Below are 12,132 nucleotides of genomic sequence, written 5' to 3' on the forward strand. Positions count from 1 at the left end.
AATACTCTAGGCCTTTAGTGATGTAACTAGTGATTTGTAGTGGTAATCTATGATGAAATAAGCACAGAATGATTTTGTTGTTTTATCAATATCTGTGGATGCAACAGGAGAGTTTTTGTGCTTCCTAGCAAACAAATGACATGTTAAGTCAATCAAATCTGATACAGGAATTATTGCATCCCATGTTGACTTTCAAAACTCACTTTCCAGCCTATGATGGAAAGAAAACTCCTTGGTCACACCACTCACTAAGTCTAAAAAGCATTGTTCTTGGGCCAAAAACATCAAAAGCAAAGCAGTGCCACGGCTGAATGATGACACCAAACTTACTGAAAAACCAACCCTGGGAAAGCTCGGACTGAGCTTAACTTACTTTAGAGACAGTTTTCCAATGTGTGACAATTGATTGTGATATTTTAGATTAACTGTTAGTTAGTAGCACTGTTAGGAAAATTTGGAATTTGGAATTTCCCCTCGTGGGACTAATAAAGGAATATTGAATTGAATTGAATTGAAATTTAGCACCGATATACAAAATCTTGCTTACACATATGTCACAGTACACTTTCAGATTAGCCATATTTCTTGTCTCTTTCATGAAATCTTTATCATTTGTGTCATTATAGACGACAGTAATAACGGGAAAGAGGGATGGGGTTTGTGCTTGTGTAGTTCTTTAACTGTTGTTCTTGTTCTTGCTGATTGACAATAGTTTATGGGCACCGATGACTTAATACACCTTTAAATGTTATCAGTAATGACCAGAGACCAGCCCTTAGTCAGTGTTTGTAGCCAATCTGTTTTCATTGCACTACAAAGATTACTGTTCATAGCTACACATGCACTTTTATTTTGGCATGGCTGCAAAAACGGGAGGGTGCCATGATGAAAAAACAAAACAAAACAAAAACATTTGTAAGTGTGATTTGAGCTGATCTATAAGAAACACTATTGGCAGCTTTTGTAGGCTTAAGTCAAACAAATGAAATTAGCTGTGAAATAGTTTGCATTATTCTGGTTAACATACAACTGCAGGCTGAGAAAAACCTCTGTGGAGCAATATCATTTTTTTATTTCATTGCTCATGCTTTGACCATCCTAATCAATTAAAAGGAATTTAATCCAATTAGGAATGACAGTATGCTTCACCTAAATCGACCATGTGCTCATTAAAAGCGGCTGCCTCTCTGGATTTCCTTGAGTCCATGCTCTCTAAGCTCAGATGTGGCCGGGGCCCCAGATCCATTACCTTCGAAAGAGGAAGAGAAACTAGGATACTAATGAGATTCCCTCCTTGTGCAACACACACTGCCAGCGTGACGTTCGAGAATGATTCAGACATTTCTGTGGTCATCAGTGTGGTCGTCGCATTCATCACTGTCCTCTATTAACTTCATTGGGACATTTTCCGACTCCTCTCGCACAATATAATTACCAATGTCACATGGGTGGAGCAGGGAGGGCTTGGCTACAAGCAAAGGTCTGCAGGGGCACAGTGCTGTATTGAGAGTACTTCCATTCACTTACTGAGCCATGCTAGTCTTGGCTGGTGGAAAAGTTAGAACTCGTCACACTGCTTGCCCCTTAAAATGTGCAACTGCACACAACTACAGTATTGAAAGATAATCGAATGCCAAGAAACACTAACACACTTACTCACCTGCAGGTCGAAGAACTTGCTGTAGCGTCTGTAAATGATTTCTGTGCTGCCATCGCTCCAGGACACTTTGATAATGTAAACCTGGAAAAGCAAAAGACAAAAATAACTGGAACAGTCAAGCTAATAAACAGCCAAAACCACCCAGGGCAGCACTCCTAGAGAGGATATCAAGAGGAAAGGCAGACAGCACACTTGTTAGGCAACATGAAGCAGGAGTCAGTGTCATCATCTGTTCACAGGAACGCTTAAGGGATATCCTATTATTTCATTTCCCAGTCCATTTGCATCACTTCCTGCCCAAGAGGAAGTCATTATCCTGCGCGAAAGCAGCAGATTTGATTATGCCGTATTTCCAAAATTGCAGCTCTTTGAGACACTTTGCTGTGGCAGGTACTGCCAAGAAGAACCGAGCAGCAAAAGCAACAATGAAAACAACCGTTAATGAGTCTGATGTGAGGTCTTTAATGCTGCGTAACATCACATTGTAAACGTATGCCAAGTGCTACAAACACCATTACAACACTGATGAATTGTTGATACCTTTGTATCATTTGTGGCACTATGTTAAAAACCATCTAATCACTGAGAGTCTAGAGGAAACAGACACAGTTCTTTATGTTGTTCACTAAAGAAGAAGAGGGGAGAGGCAAGGAGGTGACTGGAAACTCCCCGGTGGCTCTCTGTGTCTGGCTGAAAGCTGCTGGCCCCAGTCCCAGACCTGCTCACTGTCTCTTTCAGGGCACTAGAGTCAGACATGGCCATGGTCGGACCAACTCAGGCCCACAGGGAGGTCGTCTTCATTCAAAACAGTATATATTTATTTGTCTGCGGCCAACTGCTATTTCCCCAACTACTAAATTCTCAACAATTAAGAGGGAGAACGGTTATATGCAAAAGGGTGTATGAGGACCTTTTATGAAACTACTACCAGTACTACCACTACAATGTCAGATGAGGCTGAAGGCGTAGCTGTGGAGAAGAAAAGGGAAGCTGAAACTGAAACACTGGCAATAAAAAGCTCTTATATATGTAAGGCCTCTTTTTTCCTGTCTACATTAGAGCTTCCTCTCTGATGAGCAGCAGAGATAGAAGCTGCTTTTTGCACTCTTAACCCAAACCTCCAGGGTTGAATGGAGAGAGTACCAGAGGCCCTGAACCACATGGCCTCCACCAGAGAGCAAACAGACAGATGGAGAAGACACAGGACCTCTAGAACTGTGTGTCCTTGACCACGAACATGCACACTGGTGTAAGGTCTGTTGGTCCCTCAACCCAGGCATCATTTTCACACACAGATGGATGCAAATCAACATATGTGCATGAGTGCACATGGAGCCACGCACCATGTACACGGAACTAACGCTAACACCTACTAAGGCCTTGGCACTGGCTCGCACTCTTGGCCCTCTCCATCCTATGATGTCATGGATGTGTTAAACTGACTGTGTGCACTTTTGCCGACAAATCCTCCCCTGATGTATCCCTGAATATTTCAGACAAGAGCGAAAGCTCCGCTGTTTACAAACTGCAGAAAAGCAGGCAAAGGGCCTTTGTCTTTTTGACATTCTTGTCTCCCACACAAGCTTTCCAGTAGCAGCGGGGAATGATGGTTTTCTATCCCTACTTTTCTCCTGACCCACACACACAGTAGTGGGACTTGAACAAAAACCCTAAATTGGCACAGGTACTGTATGGCAATGGAGAGACACTTAGTAAGATAATGGCAGTATTATAACCTGACATCTCTTACAGACATCAGGATATTGTCAAGTTACTGTCTCCATCAACTAAACACCACAGAACAAGAGCTATTCTGTGTAAGTAGTCAAATTATCAATACATCTGGCTATAAGGAGACATCCCTGATTGAAAACATGCCACATGACTCATGGTATATAATGTTTTGGCTCTTCCCTTGCTCAAACATAGCTGTGTTCACTGCGGTGACCTTAGAAACTCTGTCAGTTATACTTCCTGGTTCCTGGTGCCTATAGCTATGTTTTTCTGAGTAAATTGGAAAGCCTGAGGCGAGACAAAGCTGCGATGCTCCACTTGAACTCTACCCTCATGGGGATTAGTCTGGATGCTGTGTGGACTGCAGTGATTTGCCTATTAAGATGTTTTCTGGGACCTTAATCTGGCTCACACATGGCAGCAGGCATATGGAAAGACTGGAGAAAATTTTTGGTAGACTGCAGACTCTGGTAGTGATTGCAAAATGTCTAAATTCAAATATGTACATGTGACACTCAATTGCTGATAGTCACTCAAAGGTATGCAAAGTCACATGAGTCTGATCCATTTGAGCTCCTTAGGGTTACCCAAAACAACAATACTGACCACAGTCCCTGTAAGGAGTAAAATATAAAAGCTGCTGGTTAATCTAACATCCAACAAAGAAGTGACAAAGCCAACAGTTAATCTAAGGGTGGCAAACTTAAGTGTTTATCGTCTTCTCCTTACTGTAAGGTTTGTTGGGCCATAATGAGTGAGTTTCAACATTTACTGTGTCTAAAAAGTCTGACAAAGTCTAACTGTGCTTTTCGGCTGGCTTGGTAAAACTGTAATTTGATACTCTCTTTGTTTTTACTTTGCCCGACAGGAAAGGGAGAAGAACTGCAATGCAACCTCGCTCTGCTGCTCATTTTAAGGAGAATTAAATCAGGCTTACGTAGTGTTTGTTCGGATTTCTCCGCTTCTGGACATCTTGCACGGTTACTTCTTGCACGGTGCGCCGTGGCATGATGTCCTCTTCTTTACGCCTCCTTTAGAGAGAAAAACAGAGATCCCTGTTGGGTTTTTACGAGCGATCAAACCCGGTTGAGAAAGTTTGCACGGCGACGCTTCTTTGTCATCCGCGCCGCTCAGATCCGTGAACCTCTGAATGCAACAAATGCTATTTTCCGTAAAACTGTCGGCGTCAAATTTCCTGTCCAACATTCAGCCGCTCACAGGCCAGAAGTTAACAGTCAGTCGGTTCTTCGTTTTCCTTGTGCCTGGTCCTGTTCCGCTGACGGCTCCGACCAAACTCCCAGCCTATCCCAGCTCGCCCACTCCCATTTGAGGGACTGGGACGCTCCATTATGCTCCGTGGACCAACCCTCCAGCGTCAGAGCAAACCACAGGCTGAAGGACCGCTCGACCACGGGTTCAATCCATTGACTTAAAGTTGTATCAACCTTACTGTGAATATTTTGATCCATATGTATCAAATAGTTTTAATGTAGACAATTCACAGAAATACTCAGATTGGGAAAGGTGAATGGAAAGTGAAACATTATAGTATACTGACGAACAATTATTGACAACCTTAAGGCAGCACTCAAAGGCAGCATCAAGCTTAAGGAAATATAGCATTACTTTTAATAAATAGCTAGTTAACTAAGTTAACAATTTCATCTGTTTATCCATTGCTTTTAACATATCTAGGGTTATGTCAACCATTTAGCCCTTACTTAGCAAACTATTTTAACCCTTCAGCCAATATTTCCAACTAGTTAGCCAAGCTATCCATTTCAACAGTTTATCCATTGCATTTTCACGCTAGCTAACATAATGTCAGTCATTTAGTCATTAATTTGGCTGTATAAGGTAACCTATATTAAAGTTAACCATTTAAACTATTTAGCTGTTACTTTTAACTATTTCAAACATTTAGCTATCAATTACTTTTACCTGTCAAGCTATTTAAACCTTCAGTTTTAGCTAACATTAACATTTAGCTAGCAAATGCTATTTCATCCATTATGCTTGGTTGCTAATAGCAATGCTAGTTCACACCCATTCACTTGTGATGTGTTACAGGTATCTGACTGTATGTACACAAGTTATACTTTTTAATCAAATCATACTCTCCTTTTTTATATTTAATAAAACCCAGCAGACTGACAAAAGTGTATGCATTAGGGAACCGTGTTCCAAGTCTATTAGCCAAGATAAGTGGATAAAATGTATTACGGTGCGTATGGGAATTGTGGCTAATTTTGTAATTTGCTCACATGTGTACCAACCTGCATTTCAGTCTAAATCCACCACAGATTTCCTCTCCTTACTGTGGGTATTAACAGTTCCTATAATGCTGGTAATGGTGGAAAACTTGTACAATTGTATACATATAAAACTTGAACACTTGTACCGAGATGGGGTGAAGGGAAGGAACCATTGAGCTTGACTCATTGAGACAGCATCACATGATGTTTTCCTGTGTATGTGGTTAATGTCTTTCTAAGAGTCATGGGGTACTTAAAGCTGTGGTGGGTTGGACTGGAAATTGGCTAATTTTGCCTCTCAAATGTGCTTGTTAAGTAGATTTTCTCCCTGTTGATATCACACTTGATACTTGTGACAAATTACTGTAACATTTACAGCTTTTAAGAAGACAAATGACCAAGGTTCAGAGTTGACTGGCAGTTTTGTTGCAAGACAGCGCCATCTTTTGGTGTTTTGTAATCATTACATCAATACTGCATATGTGGCAGTTTTCCCCTGTCTGAGGAGGAGGTGCAGCTCTTGCAGACATGCAGATATTAATATGAAATGATGGCTGCATTACGGAGAAAATGTCAAGGGTGAGAATAGTCATAGCAAGTTTAGAATAAAGTAAGCAATTCATTTTTATGACAAGTAATGAAACTATGTGACTCTGCATAGGTACAGTGTACATTTTACTTCCAACTGGGTTATGGGAAATAAAAATCACTTAAATCAAAAGCAGAAATGAAAGTAAGAATTTATTGCATCATTCAAATATAAAGAGATTATGTAAAAGGGGGTCATGGGAGTCCATGTTCGTGGGATTTTTCATAAGAAAGGAGAAGGAAAAAAGTATGCAAGAGTTAATGTCATTAGGACATATTTAGCTTTTCCAGTAAACTTAGGATAGAATGTGGCATTCAGTAGGCGGAAAAATAATAATACAAAAAGTTAAAAAAAGAAAAGAAAAGAGAGAAATGACACAAAGGATCATCAGTCACATAAAAGCTGGCCATCGTGAGCCTGTCATTAGGGGAAAATGTAGTTACCATAATATGAGACATCAATTTTTTTTTAAATGCTTAGAGAGAGCAAGGATGCATTCGGTTGGGAGGATAAAGAATTGGGACTGTCGTATCATTGACCAGTCAAAAAAATTAAGGAGTTTATTGACAGGGTCAAAGGTCAAATATTAAGAATTGCAAAAAGTGAAGCATTACAAGTTGCAAGAAAGATGAAAGTCAGGGTCATATGAAAGGTGACGGGTCAGTGCTGTCACACATTTGCAGCTCCAGATGTGATGTGATGCCAGAGAAGCGTTCCTGCAGTGGCAACAGATAACCCAAGGCCTCTCCCCGAGCCACCGGGCCGATGTAACGATAAGGTCGGATGTTGAAGATCTTAACACAGTGCACTGGATGACAAAGAGAGAAAAAATAGTTTTGAGGACATTAATCCACTGTTATTTCCTGCTTAGAGCTGCTGAAGGATTTTTTTTTTTTTTGCCACCCCCTTTTCCTTCAATAATTTGAGAATTTCAGTGACATTTTGTAATAGAAAGACATGGTGCTAATGCCAAGACTGAGTAAGGTCAGCTCGCTGTCACAATCTAAGAACATTTTTGAGAGTTAAGGCTCATTTATACCTGTGAAGTGAGGTGGTCTCATCACTTTACCTTCATGGGGTAATTTTGTGGGGAAATGAATCCCATTTTTCTGACTCAACTTACTGGAGAGCGTGGATGCAGTTGAGGTGAATGATAGTGGAAAACCTGTTCCCACACAGGTGAATGGATATATGTGGTAGAAATCAATGGATTAACAATGCTTCCCCCTAGAAGCTATGAATTTCTCTTAACGTGCTGTATGCAGTTGACAAATACGGAACATGGAGCTAGCTGGATCATAACTGCTCATTTATAATTCCAAATGCATCTACATCCACTCGAGACCCTAAATAACATCTTACCTTACCGTCTCCCTTTCACCATTCTGCAGACAAAAACAAGTGAGCTGCCGACTCAGAAACAAACAACCCAAAAGTAGGCTAGTCTGCAACTCAACACCATCATTAAATGCTACTAGCTCCTAATGATGAGTGTCTCGGCATTAATGTGGGTATCATGGTGAGGTAATGTCTCTCTGTGATGTCTAATCATGTCTGTGCTTTACCCTGAGATGAAAGGAGCTGACAGTACATGTGTTCTTCTGATAATACAGTTCAATTAGGGCGAGAGGCAGAATGAGGACTAATGATGTTTACTCATCACTCCAGTGCCTTATCCACGCAGGATGCTCTCAAAATACACTCCCTCAAACGAGCATACAGACACGAACCTACTGTACATTGCGAAGGCATATGTCCGCTCCTCTGCCAGGCTCAACGAACACAAACACACATGCTGATGCGTTGCTTTGTTCTGTAATGATGGCCCTTAGTGGGGGTCATTACCCATGAACAGCCTTTGATGGGGCTTCAGATGCAGCTACATCATGATGTTAGAGGCCATTGGGAGTTCAGTGGAGTTTCAGCCACCCCTCTCCAACACTTTGACTAATCCCTCTAAATCACTCCTTTTTTTCATCCTCACCTAATGCCTACACCATAATAACCTCACATCGACTTTGCCCTGGCCATGGCCCCATGCACTGCAGATTACAGGAATTTACTTGCAGAGGTAACAGAACAAGTGCTGCTTTTTAATTATTTTCTGGTGTAGCCCATGACAGTATGGCTTCTAGTGATAAAACTAAGGATGGCATGCTGCTCAGTGAGTTGGCTGGTCCATCACTTTGGCCCCAATTGAAGTATCTCAACAGCTATTAGGTTGATTGATGACATTTGGTGCAGATACTCATGGTGCCCAGAGGATGAATCCTACTGACTTTAATTATTCCCTGACTTTTTTTTTTTTCTAGCATGACCAGCAGGAAATATCTCTACAACGACCTCATGGATTAGCACCAGTTTTGGACGAATGTTCATTGTTCCCAGATGATCAATCCTTTGGCAACCCCCTGACTCTTCCTCAAGTGCCACCAGCGTATTAAAATTTATTGTTCAATGAAATATCTCAACAACTTCTGAATGAGTCTTTGTGAAATTTTTCTATCCCCTGACTTCAGCAAGCACTGTCATGTTTTTATATAACCTTCAGTCCTTCACACTGAGCATTAAAGCCTCACAGGGCAGCTAATGTCACTGTAAACTCTTAGTTTTGTTGATTTATTATACAGTTATCATTAAGTGAAAATAAATGGTTTGCTTATCTTCTATTTAGTAGACAGATGCACTCAAACATATTGACTTTAACATTGGTTCCTATGCAAATATGGATTGAAATAACACTTTCAGAGGCAGAGTCCTCTAATTTTAAATTATGATTAATAATCTTCAAAGTTAATTTCCCTTGCTGCACTCACTTTCAAGCACTGTATCGACATCTCGTCCTTCTTACCATCATTGAGAAGTTTCACCCCATCATACTGATTCCCAGCGGGGTCTTTCCGACTCACTGGACCTGCCAGAAAGCCTGAGAATGGAGTGTTGATAATACCGTAGTCATCACACACCAGGTCCACTGCTTTATGTAGGTCATTACCTCTGCAAGAGGAGCAATAGAAAAGATTGGGATTACACAGCCATCTTAAAAGGCCTGTTCCAATTTGTCATATTTCAACAATGTCTAGCTATGAATATTGTACTTGTCTGGCCAGATCTCCACCCAGAGGAATCATCTATAAACTTCATTATCAAAGATTTGGTGGTAAAAGTGAGCTGTGCCTTGAAATGACATCACCTTAAATGATAACTTAAGTTATAACAGCTAATTCATTTTGTCTGCGATATGGGACTGTTGTCATGTCTACCTCATAAACAGGTTGATCCCACAGAGTAAGACATGTCAGAAGCCACACAGTGAACAGTTTAAGAGGATATGTAACACCAGAAATGCTGCATTATCAACTCATCTGCACTTCGAAGCTTTCATTTTGCAGCATGAGTAATCTCGAGGTTTCAGCATGAATATCAGATCTGCAAGAATCACCTGTTGGAGTTGAAAGCTCCACAGCCGTGGACATCACACGCCCTCACTCTGTTGTTGTGGTGACCAGCACAGAGGATACTCCAGGCTCCAACTGAGACAGGTAAAAATCAAGTAATATGTTAAGCCAGTACTTTTATTACGTATTTAAAGGCAGCTGCATTGCATTCGAAAAGGCCAAGTATATTCAAAAAAAGATATTTTACCATCCACTGAGTCTGAGTCACCTCATGCACCATTCTTGTGGAAATAGGGCCAATTACAGCAGAAAGACATGATTCAAATGTCATGTATTGATGTTTTTTATATCAGTGGTGTGTCAGACACTGATACAGCCTCACACCCACAATAACACATTTTCATGGCTCAGATAGGAAAGAGCGGTACGCAACCCTTTTAATCCCTACTCGACAGACACCAGAAGTATGTTTGTGTGGCTGCATGAAGTAGCTGGAGACCTTGTGATATTTCCAAATTTGCTGGTATGTGTTTGCATTCATGTGGAACTGCGTCATGATACCTGGCATACAACACTGCCGAGTCCTTGCGCCTGAGCACTTGTCTTTTAGGTACTGGCCTTGGCAGATGTACCGGTTAGACTGGCAGATACCTCCCAGTTTGGTGCAGCTGATGTCGCCTCTTGGTCCCATTGAAGCTCTTTTATTTCCTGTCTTCTTGACCTTCTTCCTCTGAGTAACAGCCTTAGGTCCCCTGTCATTTGCTGTTGTGTAATTTCTCTTCACCTTGATGTTGCTGTCAGCGCTCTTGTCAGGGCTTTGCAATTCTTCACCTTCCCTCTTGTCATGCTCTAAAGCACAACTTAACAGGACATCTTGAGGAGAGATTAAAAGCACTCAGAGATTTAAGGGGCGAGGATTAAAAACGAGAATGTGGCATGCAATGACTCTCCTGGATTAAGGATTAAATCAAACTTTTGTGATATTGGTATTTTAGGATTACCTTCAATTTTGGATTTAGTTTCTTCAGACTTCAGGGATTCTGAGATGATTTTACTGTCTGTACTCACCTGACCAATCCACTCAACCCTCAGCAGTGTAGTTTGTAGTGCTGTTGAATTACGTACGTACAGAGATGTGTTTCTATTTCGCCCAACCTCATTGATATAAAGGTGGTGGACAAAATAATAGAAACATCTGTCAGAATACAATTCAACGGCACCACAAACTGTAGCCTCCAAAATGAATAGACTAAACACTGAACATTATAACCTTCAGGAAGTTAGGTTTTATTGCAGGACTGTTGTATTAGACTGAAGTAGTTTTAGCAAAGTATCCCTAATAAACTGGCAACTGATTGCACGAATCATACAACACATCTACCCACCTAACTATTTCTAGCCATTTTAAGAGGTTAGATATTGAGAACGTTGAGGTGGGTTAGAGTTAAGTGGATTCACTTTAGGGCTCAAAAACCAATCACCAACCAATCACACGAAGTTCACATCATCAAAAAGAAAGACAACTAAATTACTATTCCCCAAAACTTGCTGATCCTGAAGCAAGTTTGATAAATTTCCAAGTCACACCTAACTGCTGATTGCTGTAAAATACCATAAAAATCTGTAATGTAATAAAGAAGGCTAAAAAGCACACCTTCTAGACATTAACAACTGATGGATGTTAATGGAAAAACTTTAATGAGTTCGCCGAACTTGCTTTTGATTATGTCTTTGAAGTACTTTTGTTAAATGTGGTTGTTCGTAGCATTTTCTTTTTTAACATTTTAACAAAGTCTCAAGGTACGTCTTAGCTCCCCGTCTGGGCACACTTGTTGAGAACGGTGTTACTTGTCCACATAGACAGACAGAGTCATAGTTCAGTTATTCATAGTGTGTTTTCAGTCTGACAGAATACTAATTATCCTGCCCAGACACGAGTCTTTGATCTTCATTAACTCTATTAACCTCAGAGGCACAGAAAATATTTCAATCACGCTGCCCTGGCGCAGGAACACACGCTGGGCTCAGTGATTGAAAGAAGCTGCTTATCACTAGAAGGCCGTAATGACTGGGAGACAGTCGGGCTGGATAGCTGGCTGAGGCATGGAAAAGCAATTCGCCTCAGCATGTGAATTTAAAAAAACAGAAAAAGCAAAAAATTTTGTGGGAAAAAAAAGTGTGTCTGTTTCCTGAGCAATTTTACGCTGGAGTGGAGTTTTAATGGTGTTTTGTTAGATGGCTGTTGCATTGCTAGGTGATTGCTGCATTATGGGGCCGTTTGGCGTCGTTGTCCACATCCATACATTGCTGAAACCACACATACCAAAAGCAATGTAGTGCTTAGCAAAGACTGCATTTTCACATTATGTTAACTGCACCAGATGTAGCCAATGCCATTCATGATACTGTGCGCATAGTTAGCATGCTTGCCAGGCAACACACACTACTATTATGTCTCATACTTAATTAGAGTGCTTGCTGTGGCAGGCCACAGCC

General features: G+C 41.0%; 2 protein-coding genes across 6 annotated transcripts in view; both read right to left on the reverse strand.

Annotated features, from left to right (window-relative positions):
- The window catches only part of sh3pxd2b (SH3 and PX domains 2B), a 66,379-nt gene extending 61,648 nt beyond the window's left edge, over window positions 1–4,731 (reverse strand). For 4 of the 5 annotated variants that reach the window (XM_070983761.1, XM_070983764.1, XM_070983762.1 and 1 more), the window contains exons 1-2: window positions 4,332–4,722; window positions 1,661–1,741 (exon numbers count right to left, since the gene is read on the reverse strand). In XM_070983761.1, coding sequence (XP_070839862.1) covers window positions 1,661–1,741; window positions 4,332–4,403 — 153 coding nt within the window. In that variant the 5' untranslated portion in view covers window positions 4,404–4,722. Of the gene's footprint in view, window positions 1–1,660; window positions 1,742–4,331 lie in introns of all 5 variants that reach the window. The other variant, XM_070983760.1, reaches the window with a different exon arrangement.
- A 1,647-nt stretch (window positions 4,732–6,378) lies between these two features.
- On the reverse strand, window positions 6,379–10,327 carry LOC139344999 (leukocyte cell-derived chemotaxin-2-like). The gene is made up of 4 exons (XM_070983446.1): window positions 10,198–10,327; window positions 9,681–9,771; window positions 9,090–9,235; window positions 6,379–7,046 (listed from the first exon to the last, which is right to left on the reverse strand). Exons 1-4 carry the CDS (start codon window positions 10,325–10,327, stop codon window positions 6,880–6,882), a joined length of 534 nt encoding a protein of 177 aa, XP_070839547.1. The 3' UTR covers window positions 6,379–6,879.
- Window positions 10,328–12,132: the final 1,805 nt, after the last annotated feature.

Source organism: Chaetodon trifascialis, chromosome 16 (genome assembly GCF_039877785.1).
Source record: "Chaetodon trifascialis isolate fChaTrf1 chromosome 16, fChaTrf1.hap1, whole genome shotgun sequence".
Classification (NCBI taxonomy): domain Eukaryota; kingdom Metazoa; phylum Chordata; class Actinopteri; order Chaetodontiformes; family Chaetodontidae; genus Chaetodon; species Chaetodon trifascialis.